Genomic DNA, 19,561 nt, shown 5'->3' with positions numbered 1-19,561 from the left:
TGCTACTTCTTGCCCAAACGTTATAATTCTTGAAAGGCATATGTATTGTGCTAAAAGCAAAATACTGCGAATGCTGGAAATCTCAAATAAAAACAGAAGATGCTGGAAAAACTCTTAAGTCTGACGGCATCTGTGGAGAGAGAAACAGAGTTAATGTTTTGAGTCCGTATGACCCCTTCAGAGCTGAAGAGAATTAGAAATTTGATGGAATTTATACTGTTTAAGGGGGGTAGAGCAGCTCAAGCAGGATGGAAGGTCAGCGATAGGTGAGGTCTAGGTCACACCCCGGTCCACTCCCTCATCACCCCCAAAACCTCATCCCCTTCCCACGGCACCTCCCATGCAGTCGCAGAAGGTGCAACACCTGCCCCTATACCTCCTTACCGTCCAAGGGCCCAAACACTCCTTTCAGGTGACAAAAACAGAAATACCTGGAAAAACTCAGCAGGTCTGGCAGCATCGGTGGAGAAGAGCACAGTTGACATTTCGAGTCGAAATGTCAACTGTGCTCTTCTCCACTGATGCTGCCAGACCTGCTGAGTTTTTCCAGGTATTTCTGTTTTTGTTTTTGTTTTGGATTTCCAGCATCCGCAGTTCTTTGCTTTTAACTCCTTTCAGGTGAATCAGTGCTTCACTTGCACCACCTTCAGTTCGGTCTACTGCATTTGCTGCTTCCAGTACGGTCTCCTCTACACTGGGGACACTACACGCAGACTGGGTGACTGCTTTGCAGAACACCGTTGGTCTATCTGTGAGCATGACCCAGTCCTTCCTGTCACTTGCCATTTCAGCACGCAATCCTGCTCTCACACCCACATCTTCAACCTTGGCCTGCTGCAATGTTCCAGTGAAGCCCAGCACAAACTGGAGGAGCAGCACCTCATCTTCCAATTAGGCACTTTACAGCCTTCCTGATTTAACATTAAGTTCAACAACTTCAGACCATGAGCTCTGTCCTCTATCTTCAACCCCTTTTTTAATCCCTTTTTAAAATGTTATTTTTATTTACTTCTATTTTTATTCATTGTTTTATCCCTTTTTCCCCAAGCACTGTCCCCCTCCCCTCACCTCCCCCAAAAGGTCACTTGTTCTTTCACAGAGTGCTGACCTTTGTTCTGCTATTCACACATTCTACTTTCTCACCTTTATGCCACTGTCAGCACCTTCTTTAGTCTTCACCACTACCATTAACACCCCCTTTGTCTTGTGTCCATGGCATTTTTGTCATTCTCTCCTTAGCCCCCTCCTATCACTGACATTCCACCCCACTTGACCTGCTCCACCCCCTTTAAACAGTATAAATTCCATCACATTTCCACTTCTTGTTTGCTCTGAAGAAGAGTCATAGGTATTGTGCTGTTTGAGAAAGCTTTCTAACTTGAAGTGAGAATTGACTTTATCAAGTACCCAAAATTCCTTGCAAATCAATTGGAAGAGAAGGTGCCATGATATAAGGGGAGGTAGTGGTATTGTTGCTGGACTAGTAATCCAGAGACCCAGTGTAATGCTCTGGGGACCCGGGTTCTAATCCCACCACAGCAGATGATGAAATTTAAATTCACTGAAAATCTGGAATTAAAAGTCTGATGATGGCCATAAAACCATTGTTGATTGTTGTAAAGACCCATCTGATTCACTAATGTCCTTTAGGGAAGGAAATCTGCTGTCCACACCTGGTCTGGCCTACATGTGACTCCAGACCCGCAGCCATGCGGTTGACTCTTAAATGCCCTCTGAACAAGGGCAAATAAGGATGGGCAATAAATGCTGGCCTAGCCAGCGATGCCACATCCCATGAACGAATAAAATAAAATCAGTATATACTTATTTTCCTCCACTGATTTTGAGTTTCATTTGTCGAGTGAGTGAAGGAATAATGATTTTTGCTTTATTTTGCAACAGGCAAGCAGTGAATCAGAGTCAGACATTTTCTGTTTGTCATCTCTGTCAGATGATGACGAACTTGGCTGGTCCCATTCATGGCCACAAACTGCATGGAACTGCTTCATGAAAGGTAAGGCTTTATTTACAGTGATTCATTCAAGTTAAGACTTTTATAGTCATTTATAAGAATGCTCATTTGATCAGTATTAGATGAGAGTGTGACGAACCCCAAAGAAAAAAGGAAAAAACAACTTAAATCGGTAGTTGGAGGCTACAAACTCCAGTTCCCAGGGAGCTTCGGAGTTTCTGTGCATGTACCAGCTGGAGAATGGCCACAAATGCGCAGTTGCTGTCTTTCACGTCTTCTGACCGAGAAGCCAGCCCTGCTCACATGCGTAGAAGGAAAACAAACACAAAAGTGAAACTGGAGGTCGGGTGACATGAATAGGAGCACCATTGCAGAGGTGTCCCAAGGAGCAGGACATGGGAAGGGGACGGAGAAAGTCTCAACCCTTGGGAGTGGGACAGAGAATCTCCCAGAAGGAAGTCAGAGTTAAGGGACAAGAATATGAAACAAGTCCTGTTGAGTAGTATTGAGACACAAGAGCAGAGCATTTGGTTCTGAGTTAAAGAGAAGACTGTGGGGCACAGGCTTGAAACAAAGTGGGCTTGAGAAAAGCCAGAAGATCTGAGGAGGCAGCCGAAGATTGATGACTCCTTAGTGCGGGCCTTTGAAGCAATGGTGTTCTGCTTGGCATGGCCAAACATCTGTAAGTGTGCATGGAAGGTGAAGCTTGAATGTATGCAGAGATCCAGGGGAAAGGAACATCGGAAGGCGAAAGTGAAACCCTGGGTGGATCCTCGTTGAAGGCATCCGAGTAGAAGTGCTCTTTGGCAGAGAATTCCAAGACAAGTTCTTCGAGCGTTGAGATTGGAAGGCTTCATGAGAAAGACAGAGTTTCAGTGAGACTGTTTGGCTCACAGTGTAACAAACATCTGGGGAGGAGGCTTGGGGATCACTGAGAAATCCATGGAATCTGCTTTGATGGCATCTGTCACTCGTTTTGGGGTCTGGTGTGTCCAACCACTGTTCGCCTAGTTCACACGTGTCGCATACTTACCCTGAATATTAGGGCATAAAATAGATCTTGTAAATTGCTATCTTTATGGATTTGAATGTGTAAAGATATAGTTGGGATGAAAGAGTCGTGTGATTTGACTCATTTACTGGTGTTTGTATTGAAATCTTTCCAACCTTTTTATCTAGTGTACTATAGTTCATTTTCTTGTTTAATAAACATTTTATTTTTGTGTTAAAAGTACACGAGCAGACTTCTGTGAACGTGTTAAGTAATTGACCTCCACGGTTTCTGAAAAAAAAAGTTAGGATCTATCAAGCCAGGCTTCACTCTGGGATCTGACTTGTCCAGTGTTAACATCAGCTGGGATCGTAACAATGAGAATGGGGTGTAATTTTAACAGCTACAATATTTTTGTATATTAGATATATATATATAATGTACGCTCCAGACTTTCTACTTGTGTGTAATCTACTGTTACTTGTTGTTACAGGGACACGTCTGCGCTTCCAGAAGGGTGATATTAGAGACTGGCAGGATGTCGAAGAATTTGCAAAACTGGAAATTAAGACTGAGGATGAAAAAGCTTTGAAAAACCACACACAAAAGCTGGTCAGCTTCTACTTGTTTCACCTTAAATTTTAGAATCATTTCTGGATGTTAGATGGAATAGATTTACAGCATCACAATGTAAAATTATTAATGAAAAATGTATGAATAATTTATTAATGTTCTCCTGGAGAATTAATCAAGCATTGATATTTTAAAAGAGATGTCAATATCCCAGAACAAAAATGTTTGTGAAGGTATATATCTTAGTGTGGTGTGTAGTGGTTCTTCTCTATGTTAGGAAACTAGTAACACTCTGCTGCTAGCTATTTCTAGTTTTAGTTCTGTAGTCAAGGAAATAAATTGTGTGTACTGCACCAAGGTATATACTGTTGTCTGTTCTACATTTAGTAGCAACATCATTGCTCTGGCAGAAATCCAAACTTTTGTGTGAATTCTGCTTGTGCTTTTATTTTTAGTTAAAAAGCTGATCAGTGTAATGTATATAAGAGCTTAGTGTTTGAGACCATTTTACATAGGCTCAAACTCCACGGGGGACCGAATTTCAGAAATTTTAAATTGTATTTGAAAGCAAGAGCAAATTTAAGCCTGATTATTGCATTTGCCTAAATGTGTAATCTTTTAACAATGAAATTATAATTAGCAAATCATTATAGTTTAATTTCTGATTGGGAGTCTCTGACATGTGCCTTTGACGTGGCTTGGATAATTAGGAGGAAGTACGGTCTATTTAAACCACATTTTCCAACCTTAGAAATTAGATTCTTGAGAGTAAAATGCATTTCTTAAAAGATTTTCCATTGCATCTTTTGTTATAGGAATTGAATGCTAGGTTTTCTTAGTGTGTTCGTGAAAAGTCTTTCTCTCTCCCTACAGAAGCAAATATTGTTACCCTGATTGACTTAAAAGAAAAACTAAAGCTCAAGTATAAAGTACTGAACATTGAGCTTATTTACTTCGTCCATTTTTTCCCACATACGAGAGGATTAACCACTAACATCCAGTGGTGGGAAATAATTGACTGCATCTTTAAGACATTTCTGAGGTCAACTCAATAAAACATTGCACTGTTGGTTATGTATACTTGTCTTATGCAGGGAAGATTTTAGTAATAATAGTTATTGAGTATGGATTTAAAATCTGTGACTTCTGAGACTAAAATAGGGTTCTTCAATTTTTACCCCTGACCTTCTCCCTGATGGGGATGTTTTCAAGAGTCCTCTGGAGAGAGATAGAGAAATGCTCGCCTTTCAAGTGGTATACCACTTGGTGGTATATACACCACCTCTGTACTGAGTCTCATAAGTAAGAAGTTCCAAGATTTGGAATCATATTAAAGCACTAATGAGCACTGTCACAGAGAGTAGAGTATTCAGGAGATGTTTCATTACTGAGCTGTGATAAGATTTTCTCTCTGTCTCGTGGGCTAAATGTGATGTTAAAATAGTTTGTTTTGTTCCACAGAAATATAGATATGGATCTGAAGGCCTGAAGTTAGTGGCTCATACAGAAACAGTCTCCTTCGGACGTTCAGTACTGAAATTAACCTTTGACCCTGGCAAGTCACAAGTTGGTAAATTGACTGTTGAATGCAGATTGGATCATCCCTTCTATGTGAAAAATAAAGGTCAGAAATATACTATCAGTATTATAATTATTTTATTTGCTGATTGCCAACAATGTGGTATAGATAAACTACTTTTCTGCCAAAATGTAGAATACAGATTTTTTTTTTTTCTTTAAATAAATACAGGATGGTCTTCCTTTTACCCCAGCTTAACAGTGGTTCATCATGGAATTCCGTGTTGTGAAATGGAAGTTGGAGATGTCTGTCTACCTCCTGGGCATCCAGATGCCAACAATTTTGATGATTCTGGAGTTTTTGACACATTCAGAAGGTGATGGAAGTATATTTGACGCAATGTTTTATTTACAAATGATAATGTCTTTCTCCCTCACTACTTTCATATAAGGGGCCCTGAAATTTCAGAAATAGAATGACTTACATTAGAACTAATTTGAATTTAGTTGTTTTTATCTGTGTTGTAAATCATGTATATATGTAAAATTATAGAGTTGCATATTAAGGATGTATGAGAACTAATATATTAAAAACAGGGACATTTCTATAATGACCAGTGAGGCTAACTTCATGTATTTAATTCTAAGTCATTTGTTTTATTGGAACCAGGTAATTGTCAGGTACAGCTGAAATTCCACTTCCACTGGGTTTCATCAAGTATAATGTTGCTATTTGAGAACCAAAGGCAGAATAGGTATTACATTTCAGAAGGCTAAAATTTGTGCCTTGATCTTCACAGTTGTGTTCAAGTTAGTTTTATCTGTTCAAATAATACTTAGTTATAATTTGGAACTGTTATTGATGCATTGATTTATCATTGAGTAAATAATTTTAACATTTCAGGTTAGTTATAGAACTGTAGACTTATTTTGTATCAAAGTGTGTTAACCTGGAAATGCAGTGTTTTAATGCAATGTGCTATGCCACGAAATGATGGGATTTGCATTTGTACTAAATGTTTTTCCCATGTGCTGAGTTCTTGATCTTGACACACACCATCAGAGAACTGCAAAGCTGAGGGCAGGCGATTCCTCAGGGAAGAGAAGGCAAAATCAGCAGGCAATTAACTTAATGCTATTCTTTTGTAAGTTTTAACTATTACATCATGGGGAATATTAACTGAAGCCTTCCATTGGACTATCTGCTTTCCCCTCAGACTAATTTTGGGAAAACGTAAATGTGAATCCTTTTCAAAACAGAGTTTGTGAAGTAAAATGAAAAGCTAGATATTAAAAAATATGCATAATATATAAGATATGTAAACATGAATTATTTTCTTGTACATTATGTGCAAAGGTAATTTTTTACGAGTTTCAATACAACGTACAAATATACCTTTATTTGTATGTGATTGTCCAAACTATTTTACACTTTATTGTGCATTAGGGATCAGAAGGTGTTGTATTTGGATGGAGGTTTGTTTTCTAATTGAAAACATTTTTTTGCTGTTACTATTTTCCAAGGCTATTTGCATTGTTTAATTTTTACACCCACCAACTATAAGAATCTTCACAATTGGACACTAGATTGTGTGTAAAGATCCAAATAAGAGCCAAGGTACTTTGAACCTGTTATTTTAAAAAAGATTAGGCTTTTTTACTTTTGGAGTAAAAGTTTGTATAAGAAAAAAAAATCAGATTTTTATTTGCTCCTGTGTACTTTTTTATTATTTGCCACTTTGATAAAGCCCAGTAACGTTTCTGATTTATAAATGAGGGTTACAGCTTAGTGCAAGGCACAATTGACATAAGCAATCATGCTTCTCTCTTGCATCTTCCTTCTGGCATTTCCTTTATGGACTGTCTCGTTATCATTTTTTTTTGTTAGAATATGTATTGGTAGTATATAGGCAAAGAATAGAGTGGCTTGGACATTGGAGTTCCTCTGCAGTAGAGTTTAAGGAGCTGCGCAATGCAAAGCTGGCAGGGGGTACAATTATAATGCGACCAGTTTACACAAGCAATTTTCATAATAAGTATGGACATAGGGAATTTATAATGGGACAAAATTTCCTTTGTGCATGTGTGTAGATCTGCTAACTCCTCCCCTTACTGTTACAAGTAGACAGTAAGCGTGCGTGATCCTGCTCACATCACTGAATAGAAGGTCCCAGCACTAAAATGGCAGTACGAGTGTAACTACCATATATGTTTAAATTTTATTGCACTAGCCGTAGCTCAGTTGGTATCTCAGAAAATTGCCTTGATTGAAGTGTTGCAATTTTAAAACAAAAGAAATGGTGAGAAAGGGGTGCTAAAATTAATCATTGTTCTTTGTGTAGAAATTCTATAAAGGTACATTAATGTTAAGACTCCTCTAAAGTTTATTTCAAGTTCAGTGTAACAGTTTTGGCACAAAGTGAATGTTTATCACTATTTGTCAGACCAATGTAAATTAGCATTCCATTTGAGTTTCCCTGTTGTTAGTTATTCTGGAACGACTGCACATAGGGCAAATCTATAATATAACTTTTTAACTCCCTTGGATTTTATGTTCCCTTACCCTTCTGCACACTAATAATTGAATGCTTGATTTTGTAGCTGTGAGGACAAGCAGTTTACAGGCAGCTGCGAGGAGGTACGAAAGAGAGAGTAACTTGGTTGTAAGGGTGGTATAAGTGGAACAGGGTGCACAGATGCAAGATTTTCTATAAAGTAGATAGAAAATCTGATTGCAGTTATTAGTAGAGAATTAGAGTTGGTTGAAATGCAAGAATTTCCCTGCAGTGCAGGCTGAGGAGCTAGGAATGTGGAATTGAGGTGCTACATCACCATCAATGGTGGGAAGGTGCAGTTCCAGTAAAACCAATTTATGTAGACTATTTATTACTAATGTAGATACAGGAAGGTAAAACGGGGTAAAGTCAACATAAAGGTGAGAAAATTGTAACAATGATAAAGATTTTAGCAGAAATACAAGATTTTTAATATTCAGTTATTCAAGCGAATACAGCATATACATGACAAGCCAGTAGGAAACTCTATTAGATACATACTTTTCAAGCCGGATATTCTATTTAATACTGCTAGGTTTTTTTTGGGAATAATAAGTTGTGAATTTAGTAAAACTGTTGCTATTTTGCACTGTGTTACAGCTTTGATTTTACACCACTGGATTCCTCTGCTGTTTATGTACTGAGCAGTATGGCTCGCCAGCGTCGTGCTTCCCAGACAAGTGGAAGTACAAGCAGTCCAGACTGTGAGAAATCAGAACGGATCGCAGGCTCTGTGCCTTCTGGATCACCACACCTGCCTTGTAATTCTTATAATAAATCCAGTAAAAGTCTAATCTCAGGGACTGCAAGCCAATTGAGCACCACTTCTCCCACAAATAACAAATGCAAGAGACCAATGAATGCCTTCATGCTCTTTGCCAAAAAGTATAGGGTTGAATACACTCAGATGTACCCAGGAAAAGATAACAGGTTGGTAATAAATAGATTTTAATTATAAAACTTGTAAATTTTATTAAATAAAGTAAAATAGCCTCATAAACAATTATGTTGCATTAATTATTTGTCACGTTTTTACAAAGCCCTACATTTTTGTATTGTAATAGATTTTTGCTTTGGAATCTCTTGGTTTATTGTGTACGTAGGGGGCAGAAGGAAGATGGGGGAACAGAGGATTGCTGTAGCTTTTCCAGCTATCATGTTTGCTTGTCATCTTGTTAACTTTCTAAGATAGTTTTGCGATACCAAGTTAAAAAAGAACTGATCAAAAAGGCTAATATGATAGAGGATTGCATTCTTTTATTCCTTCCTACATTCCTGGTTTTGGTGAGGGGATAGTGGTGAATGGTTCTGTCTCTATCTCTCTTCCTTTCTTTGTGCCTTTCTAAGTCCTCCTCTACCTTTTTTCATTTCCTCCCCCTTCAAAACATGCCCTGTCTGTAATGAGTTTTGTCCAAGGGCCTGGCAAGGATGATTGCTGTTGGGTAGATATTCCTGTAGAGTTACACATTGCACCAGAGGCCATTTAGCTCAGTGTTATTATCCTTCTGAATCAACCATCTGGCCAAAGGTGTTGGGCTCTTTCAGGGTTCAGGTAACCTACACAGCAGCTTTCAAGTCCACAGAATTTACATCCTAGGTCCTCAGACCCATGAAGAGTTGCTACCTTCTGACCTTATGCATTATCCAGCCGTGTTTAATTGACATTGGGTTAAAGGTTAAAGGTTTGGCATCAGAGTGACATATAAGTAATCTGCACTATGGCTTCTCAAAATGGTGAATAATCTAAGGGTGTTAAAAGTACTTGGTGAATCTATTCAAGATCTTGGAACAAATTGACTATGATGGGATGCTAGTTTCCATTGTAAGGCCAGCAATTCGGTGTTGAGTGTCAATATTGAAACCTCAGTCACATCTCTTTTGCCTTTTCATCATTCAGAGTGTGAATTCAGGAAATACTAAATGTTTTCAAACAGTAGATGTATGAAAATGTCCAGTCTGAAATCTTTGCATGACTGTTTTCATAGATATTTAGTTTCAAACTATCATGGGCATTATCCTCCTCGTGCTATTGTTTTGGTTCACAATCTTGTAATTTTATGGGGAAACCCAACTCTAACAATCTCTTCAGGCTCTGGCTTTGAGTAGCACCACTACAGAGCTAGATTCAAGACATTTTGAGATTGCTCCAATGATTGTGATCAGACAAACATTACCTATGAACTGATAAACTTATTTTAGGCAAGGCCATTGGTCTATCTAGTATGTTGGCCTGTTACCTTTGTTTACTGTTTGATTTCTGTCTCACATTATTTATAAAGAAATTTAATAATCACAATTTTTTTTAGATACCAGGATGCTGTCTGTTTACTTTTGAGACTTCTGAAACAGGTGTACCATAGTTTCTAGTTTTTAGGCACTTATGCATGGATGATGGCGCCTCAGTGGATGCATATAAAGGGTAATCCACAGCCATTCATTTAGACATGTCTCGATTTGCTGATGTGAATGGTTCTTGCAGGTTCTGCTTTGAGTCAACAGCACTAAGAAGATATCTAAAGGACCATAAAATTCAGACAGGAAAAAACAGTAAATAAATATAAGCACAGTAGACTGAGTTGCCAGAACTTGGGTGGCCTAAATTGCTAAAACTTGGTAACCTCTGCACTCCTTGGTATCTCTGCCCTAATGTTTACAAATTCAACAGTTTGCAGTGCAGCCTGTTCCACATATTTATTGATTTTAGTTTTTCTTGTTCTAAATATATACCACCTATTTGTGGAACTCTAATCATGGTAGAATTCTGTACATGGCGCACCCCTTTATATAATCTCAAAATGTTCTACCGTGTCTCCCCTTAGTTTCTTTTCAAGAGAGAAAGGTCTTAGCATGAACAATTTTCCAATTAGCAGTGAAGGACTGATGCAAGCTTTTCATTCGGCTTAACAGTTGCCCACAGTTATTGTGAGCTTTTGAGCGGCCTTTTATTGTCATCAGGCATTTGATCCAATGCAGTGCCTTCTACAGGGAAATGTTGGTGTGAACGGGGCACGAAATAGTGTTTATTTGCAGCTAATGACATTGAAAAATGTTCATTGAGCCATGCAGAGTCGAAAGCAGGAAGTATAAATGAGATGCCACAGTTGGAAAATTAAATTTTCAGTGCCAGATAGGTTGTTTGTAAGTAATTAATACTTAGCACGCTGTTTAAAAATTCACTTGGACCTGAATGCACCAGCCTGATTTTGGCATGTTTAGTGGTTAATACAAGTTCAAACCCTTACATGGATTTCAATGCCGAGTCTGTCGGTAAGGTACTGGTGGAACATAGCTTTTGAAGGAGCAGGGCAGATACTGACAGCAGCTTCCAGATTTCTGCATTTAACCTGCGTGTGTGCAGATTCTGGAATTTGCTGTCCAATTTACTCCATAATAATGAGTGCTATCTCACTGTTATTAAGCAGGGATCACGTAGAGAAATAAATGATCTCTGCTTTCACTCTGGATAGAGAACGAAACCTTAGTTGATTTTTTTCCTTGACTTTCCTACAAATTGTGAAGGAATATAGCTCTAGCCATGGATAGCCATCTCTTAAAAGGAATTGTTATTCAGTCTTCTAACTAATTGCTTGTTTGTGATGTACCCTCTTATCAAGGAGACCACTGATCCTTATTCTGCAATCTTTTCTAACAAAAGACTTCTCTCCTCGTTGATGAAACTTTTGCTTAAGTGACATCTATATCCTGGAGAATTCTAGGAATGAGCAACTGGACCATTTTATTTCAAGCTACAAGTGAAAAGAAAGCAAAAACTTAACCCTAAGAGATTAAAACAAATCCAAATCTGTGTATATTTATATAATAGGATGTTTTCCACCGTAAAGCTTGGTATTCATCTCATTCCTTTGCTGAACTGTCCTATAATATGATATTCCTTTCACATTGCAGACTGAATCTGATGGTGATGATGATGCAGATGCGATGTCACTGGCCTCTTTATATTGGATTTATATGCTGCTTTTCTTTACAATCCAAGATGTTTTGCTGATCATGTTTCTAATTCACCCATGAAATATTCCAAGAACTCTTTCCTGCTGTGTTACTCCTTAAAATGTATACCAGACATCTCCACTTTATATTAAACTACATTTTCCATTATTCAGTCAAAAATCCAGCATATCCATGTCCTTTTGAATAAAAGCAAAAAACTGCAGATGCTGGAAATCCAAAACAAAAACAAAAATACTTGGAAAAACTCAGCAGGTCTGGCAGCATCTGTGGAGAGAAGCACAGTTAACGTTTCAAGTCTGAATGATCCTTCAACAGAATGTTCTGTACATATACTGTACATATACATAAATATGATAAATGGTTGTCTCAGTTCTCAGTCATGCAGTACATGACTACTAATTCCCAATCAGATATGTTCACATTGTCTAGGACATGTTACTTCTTTTCAACCACCCACTTTTCAATCCAATTCAGTATACTCTATACCTTAGATTAAGGGTTCCTAGCTAAATTTTCTTTAGCTGCAAGCTACACCAACTTCATCATCAAATCTTAAGTCATTAACAGTATTTCGCAAGTATCGGGAGCTCATTTATAGGAAAATTTGGCCCAATGTCCTTTAGAATCTAGGAATTTAATTACATATATTCAGATTGCAATTGTTTCTCAGTTTTGAAGATATAATGTAGACCTAGTTTATACTGTATAGCTAAGTGACATGACCAACAAAGGGAAATAGATTGTGCATTAGTCCTCCCCAGCTAACTGATGATGTTAAAGGCTAAATACTGCGAATGCTGGAAATCTGAAACAAAAACAAAAAAATGCTGGAAAAACTCAGGTCTGACAACATCTATGAAGAGAAAGACAGATATAACGTTTCGAGCCCGTATGACTCTTCAGAGCTAAAGGGAAGTAGAAATGTGGCTCCTTGATTCAGATAATTGTATTCCCCACAATTGGACTCTTTATTTGGAAATCACAGTCTTCCTATTCTAGTTGAAAGTATTTCACAGAAACTGTCCCATTTGCGTAGTAGGAAATTTCATTACTTAAGAGCCGAGTTCTCAAGAATATTTGCTTTCTTTGGATAGATGCTTAGATTTCTCTGTTTCTGCATTTTTTAAAGGTTTTATAGAAAAACCTGCATTTATATAGCACCTTTCATGACCTCGGGACACCCCAAAGTGCTTTACAGCTAATTAAGTACTTTTGATGTGTAGTTACTGTTGTAATATTGTCACAGTTAAGAAGTTGAAAGAAGTAATCCCCAGCCCTTAACAATAGAAAAAATAGTTGTTGAATTTTATTTAGAGGTGCACTTGCAAACTTATCCTATTGGCATCTTGCCAGTCAACTAAAGAGCTGGATTTATCATCCTTCTCTAGATAACTTTCACTATGAACAAGATTTACTACTTTTTGTTACAGCAGAAGGCAAAAATTTACCAATAAAGGCTAAAATAATTGCCAGCATTCATGTACCACTTTTCATGTAGAGAATCTCAGATCACTCTACAAGAAAGAAATGGACACTGACAAGAGTTAAGGAAGAATTTGGAGGGTGGCCAATAATGTACAGATGTATTTTTAGGAAGCTATTGAAATTAAGAAGAGGTAGCAAGGCAGACAGGTTTTGCGAAAGAATTCCAGAGAGTAGAAGCAAGGTGAGTGAAAATCACTGGTGGCATGACTAGGAGATTTGAGGTTAAGGAGTGAATGGTCATATTGTTGTAGTAGGTTGCTTTGATAAGCTGGAGTGAAAGGACTTAACACTAGTACAAGGATTTTGAAGTCACTTTGCTGGGTCACATTACAAGCGTGGAGCTTGGCAAGGATGGGTGTGTGGAATTTTGCATGGGAGAGAACTTCTGTCATTGAGTTCTAAATTAACTGAACTTTGTGAATGGTGAGCCAGGAAGGCTAGTAAGGAGAGCATTTTAGAAATCAATTCTTTAGGCATCAAAGCTGAATTAGGGTTTTAACAGTGGTGATCTAGTACTTTTCACTTCAATAATCTATCAGTTTCTTAAAATAGATCGGAACTGGTTTTGATTGTGAAAGATTAATGTACCTTTTTTTACATTGGAAGTGACAACAGAGTAGATAAGTTCAAAAAACCCATATATCCTGAGAAAATTTGTAACTGCATTCCTTATTGTTAGTAATAGGAAACACGGTAGCAACAGGATTGGAAAGACTCAATGGTAAAGGAAAATTCTTGCTAAATGCAGTAAAAGGTGTTTGTGTGGTTTCTAGCTGTATTATCTGAAAAGGAGCAGTGTCTTGCAGATTTTATCTGTTGAGAAAACATAACTTTGCTATATGTAAGCTTTATCTTTATTTGAAAAGATTGCGACTTTAAAGAGTAGTTAAAAATGTTCTTTGTAAGAAATTCAATTCATTCTTCCTTCTGTGGTGGCTGGCTGTTTCTGGTCTGCATTTAATTGGATTTGATTTAGTTTGAGCCACTGGATCTCTTTTGAAAAAAATAAAATTAACTGATTTAACCTAATATATTAACTTCTAGTAATAGTTCTTCAAATTGCATATGTAATCACTAAAGCACATTGTTGGTGAATCTTAAGTCCTGAATAAAAACTCAGTCACAGCCAATTTGCACACAGCATGGTCCCATAAACAAGCAGTGAAATTAATAAGCAGATCTTCTGTTTACTGTGTTGGTTGAGGCAAGCGTGTTGCGTCTAGGACAGTGGAAGAGCTCCCCTGCTCTTTTTCAAATATTGCAATCTTTTACTTTCACCTGAGGGGGTTGATGGAGCCTTGGTTCAATGTCTCTAAGGACAGCATCTCCAACAGTGCAGTGCTGACTGTTGGAGATGCCACACTGAAAATGCCAGCTGTGGTTATGTGTTCGAGTCTCTGGAGCGGGACTTAACCACATGACTGAGGTGAGTGTTACTGTGAACATTAGTAATTGTTAATTGACTTTTTGTATTTTTCACAGCTTTTGAAGTTTATTGTAGATGCTGGTAAATATATAATGTGACTATTATGGAGGTCTTTTTTCATTGCAGATTAGTCCCAAATTGCTCTGCAATTTTGCATTTACTGTATGATCATAGCCACACTCTACATCCAATTAGTAATGTTCACAGTAGTACAAACTGCCCAAGTATGATATTGCAACTTGCCCAATTTGCCTTGGGTTCATGAAACATAACTGGAAGGGATAGCTATCATGTTTCCTTGCAATATTTACAAGATGATTGACAAGTACTATTAATGTAAAAAAATTCAGTCACACCCAGTTTAGCTTTGAGAGAATACCGGAAACGCTCAGGTGGTCAGGCAGCGTCTGGGGAGAGAGGAAGGTAGAGTTTATGTTTCAGGTTGCTGGCCTTTCCTCGCCCTGTTTGGTGGTGTTGAGTCCATGCGGGCAGTGGTTGAAGAAACACCAGCCTAGCGTTTTTTTAATTCTTCAAATGATGTGCACTTTCCACCAACCATAATTCCACCCAGCTTTCCCTGCCAGTTGTAGACATTTAGTTGTTTGTTTTGGAGGTGGGAGGTGGTTGCGGTGGATAGTATTTAAGGACAGTTTTAGATCAAAAACATTGCAGATATTTGGGATTTTTTTGTATGACTTCAAAGTAGGAGACTGTATGCTGGATCATCTGTCTGTATCACGCTCAGCATGTGATTTCACATAAAGCATCAAGATGTCCTGTACTCCAATGATATGTGGAAAATGCATGAAATTCTACGAGAAGAACTACCTGAATAGGTCATCTGACTTGAACTTGGTAATTATGACATTAGGCCCTTGTGGCTTCCAACTTGCTTATATTCTTAACAAATTACAGAGACACGTCCAGCTTTTGAACCATTTATATGGAACTTTCAACACAATTCTTGCCATACCAGCAGAGGTCATCAGAGAACTATGTTTACATTCTGTAAAGTTACTGCTCTAACAGTTGTCATACTTATTGATTTTTTTTTAAACTTGCATTTTTGTAGCATTAAACAATTCCAGTATTGTAATTGTTGACTAGTAGCTTGAAAAAAATTTGGTTATTTAGTCATGAGCAAATAGATACCAAAGCAATTGGAATGTTGGTGTTGAAGGTTCAGGTAACTTGAGCAATGAGAATGAAAGCTGAGTTGAAATGATTGACTCTGCAATTTAGATTTGCAGATTGGCCCTTTATTTGCCTTTGGTTATCTGTTCTTTTTAATGAAATATATTATTGTGTTTGTTTTGAATTAAGGGATATAGCATCTTTCAGTTATTATCCTGCTGCAATGTTCGATTTCTTTGAAGATGACTCAAAGTATTGATGCATTCTGAAAGATTAGCAAATGCAATTCTATACTTCACCAGTTTATTTCCTGGTAATCAGTTATAGAGTGCCAATCAAGCAAAGTAACAGTAATTATGTCAGTTATTAATCCTTTCTATATAGTGTTGGGGCAGAGGACTGTATTGATATCCACCCTACTATTTAAACCGTTTAACCCAAAAAGAAATAAAATTATATTATAAAGAATGTTTTGTCTTTTTTAAAGAAATTTATTTTTAGTCTGTAATTTAATTTGTGGTATAGATTCTCAAGCTTTTCTTTGATATTGATTTGAACATTTCAATGAGGTTACTGCTTTTTACTCAGTTCATGTCACAGTATTGGACAAAGGAAAATCTACCTGGATTTTAGCTCAGCTCAGATACGTGGGTGCTGGATTTTAGCTTTGGAATAGTTGAATCTGGAGCTGACAAAGGCACAGGTGAGAGTTTGGCAGCCCATTTGGTGGAGCCAGGCATTGCCATGGAGGTGGGAGTAGGCAGTCTTTGTCAAAGACTCCAGGGAGGATGAGGGATTGTACGTCAGCCACAAAGAACGTCATTTGTGAATTTGCTTAGGAATGTTTTAGTGCTTTGGCAGATATGTGAACTTGATCAGAGAGATTGAAATGGAGTAGTGAGAAAGGTGGGCATAGAATTGGGAGACAACAACGCATTAAAGAAGAGATCCGAAGAAGAGTCATATTGGACTCAAAGTTAACTCTGTTTCTCTCTCCACAGATGCTGCCAGACCTGCTGAGTTGTTCCAGCATTTTCAGTTTTTTATTTCAGATTTCCAGCATATGCAGTATTTTGCTTTTAACACATTAAAGAATTTTGGAAAGAAAATGATGGCTGGAGAGTGGCACATGTTTAGCAGATAGTTAAGTTTTTCAAGGGTAGCTTCTTGCCATTCTGGGTAATCTACTGATATGATCAGGGGAACCTGTTGCATTTTCATTATGTCAGCAGTCGGGAACAAGATTGCTGTGTTTTTCCAACAAGTGATGGGAGGATAATTGTAAGAGCAGTTGATTAAAAATAGGATGAGCTCATAACCCTATATTCTCTTCCTAAAAATGTTTTTTCTCTTTAAACAGCTGGACTTGCCCAAAGAATTTTCTATTGATGTCTCCTGTTAGCATATTTCCCTATGAGCCTCAGGGTGCACTGACTAATTGGTTTTGATAGCAGTTATAGACTCAAGTGATTGAATGTTCAGGCACATTACTGCAGGGCGAGACTGGTCCTGTCCCAGTTTCCCAGCTGAAGTTGGAATGCTGTGGAGCAGTGTAGTATTAACTTAACCAGAATTAGGACAGATTTAAATAAAACCCAGCAAAATGAGTTGAAATGATAGCAATTGATGGATTTAGAATGTGTTTCTCAGATTGGAAATAATTGTTTTAACACTTGAGTTAGTGTGCTTAACATACAACAATGATCTTAAAGATACCAAACCCAAAATTTATAAAAGTACTTCTTTTTGACAGTGTTACAGTGAACATTGCTTGCCCAAGTAAAATTAACAGCCACAGTGTAAACTATCAGAGGATGCATAAAGAATTATTTACATTAAGAATATGGTTATTCATTGTAGACTATTGATAGTTTTGTGGTAATAGAAACCAATATGATTAGATTTTGTGTTTAATCAGACATATTATAAATGAGATATTTGCTAAGTGTTATATCTTGGTCCAGTGATATACCAATATGTATATATTGCAGGGCCATCAGTGTAATTTTAGGTGACAAGTGGAAAATGATGAAAAATGAAGAGAGGAGAATTTATACATTGGAAGCCAAGGCTCTGGCAGAGGAACAAAAACGCCTTAATCCAGACTGCTGGAAAAGGAAACGGAGCAACTCTGTGAGTATCTAAAACAGTCTGCCTGTCCTAACCTTTATGTTCTACTTTGTTTCAGGAAGGCAAGCAATAATATCTGAATTTTTTGGAGATATTGGTAGGGAAAGATATATTCTGACTAATGGTTAGCATCCGATATGAGCTGTTGATTGCTAAAGTATAGAAATTAAATGGAAATCTTCATGTTGCCACTGAAGTCACTTTTGGAGAAGTTTAAGGTGATCAAGTTATGGCCGTTTAGTTCATGATTACTGATGTTTAATTTTGAATGCCTTGTTTTCTAGTGAACCATCTCAACTAATTTAATCAAATAAGATTCCCTTTTGAGAATTGAAGAATTAAACATTCTAGAATCTAAACATTTAGACTGCAGGGTCTGCTTATGGCACTGTCATCCCTGTCCCTCAAAATCTCTCCAAGAAGGTCAAAGTTTGCCTAACATCTGTTACAATGTAAGACAGAATGGCATGAAGGGGCAATTTCAACATACTTTATTTTGTGAAAGTTCTGGATCTTCATCATGAATGGTTTCCACAAAAGGGATCATAGAATCTTTGTTCTCTTTCTCTCCATAACTTTGGTGGGGAAGAACTTTAAAAAAAAATTAACTTTATTCATTGTCTTCCTACATCTTGCAACAGCAATAGTTAACCTCTATCCTATTCCTAGATCTCACCAAATCTGTTCTTGAACCATCTGCAATAAGATGTGTAAAATTGGCCAAGTGACTACTTGGTCTCTACTTTTGGCTCTCCCTTGTGGAGAAAGTGCTTGGTTTCTGCACAGTAGCATTGTTGAGATTATTAACTCAGTAAAATAGCAAGCCCTGACCACAAAGTCACATCTGACTTCCATGCCATTAGGTAATAAAGCTCCAAGATGTATTACAGCTCAACTCTGGAAAAACAGCACAAAAAAATCCCAGTTAATTAAATTCCAGCGTCCTAACTCTACCTCCAGTACCTTGCTGTTTAGATATTTATACATCTGTCCCAGAGGCTTTTAGTCAAGGGTATACTTTTTTTTCTCTTTAAACATTGAAAATGTACACTTCTCACTATTCCATATTTTAACCTTCACTAAGACCCCTAGACCATGAACCTTTCACAAAAAGGTTGATTAGGGTGGCCCTTTTCCCAGGGTGTAACTGGTACAGCTGTTTGCAGCTGTCAAGAAGTGTGCCTGCTTTCAGCGTCCAGGTCTATTTTTTTTTGTTGCTGAGCAACAATGGGATCCAAGCACTGATCCCTGTAGGAATGCACTCAGTACCTTTTCCTGTCTGATACTCTGTTTCTTGTTTTTTGTTCTAGTTTCAAAAGCCACTACATGCCTGTGGCTTTTAATTGTGTTCCGTATGTCAATAGCCATCTAATGTCAAATGTCTATATTTAGCAGATTGTTGGAGTATGTGGGAACCTTTATGCTTTCATTTTGAACTGCATTTGCTGCTGTTTGCACTAAAGTAAAATGTTGCAGTCATCTGTAAAGGCCTGGTATCATCATCATGCTCGTTGTCTTGGTAAAGCTGATTATTTTCAACTAACGACTGGTTGTCAATTCGTCATCACCAGTAAGTTCAGATGCTTCTTCATAAAATATATAGGTTCAAAACAGGCAAGTTACTGTGTATACTTGCTCCTACCTAAGTGTAAACTGATAATAACGTTCAGCAGCCTGCAACTAGAGATGATGATGATTCCTGTTTAGGTGTTTGAAAGTGGCAGGACATACTGAGAGAGTGCTTAGCAAAACATATGGGATCTTAGATTTAAAAGATAGAAATATTGAGTACAAAAGCAGGGAACTTA

General features: G+C 37.6%; 1 protein-coding gene across 10 annotated transcripts in view; it reads left to right on the top strand.

Moving 5' to 3' along the window:
• hbp1 (HMG-box transcription factor 1) overlaps positions 1-19,561 on the top strand; it is a 66,513-nt gene that overhangs the window by 40,687 nt on the left and 6,265 nt on the right. For 7 of the 10 annotated variants that reach the window (XM_078553426.1, XM_078553421.1, XM_078553418.1 and 4 more), the window contains 6 exons: positions 1,903-2,014; positions 3,457-3,575; positions 4,998-5,160; positions 5,287-5,431; positions 8,210-8,539; positions 17,588-17,756. In XM_078553426.1, coding sequence (XP_078409552.1) covers positions 1,903-2,014; positions 3,457-3,575; positions 4,998-5,160; positions 5,287-5,431; positions 8,210-8,539; positions 17,588-17,756 — 1,038 coding nt within the window. The remainder of the gene's footprint in view (positions 1-1,902; positions 2,015-3,456; positions 3,576-4,997; positions 5,161-5,286; positions 5,432-8,209; positions 8,540-17,587; positions 17,757-19,561) is intronic. The other 3 variants (XM_078553423.1, XM_078553422.1, XM_078553424.1) reach the window with 1 other exon arrangement.

This window comes from Cetorhinus maximus, chromosome 12 (genome assembly GCF_964194155.1).
Source record: "Cetorhinus maximus chromosome 12, sCetMax3.hap1.1, whole genome shotgun sequence".
Classification (NCBI taxonomy): Eukaryota; Metazoa; Chordata; class Chondrichthyes; order Lamniformes; family Cetorhinidae; genus Cetorhinus; species Cetorhinus maximus.
Note: the sequence above shows the minus strand (reverse complement) of the source record. Positions and strands in the feature narration are given on the sequence as shown.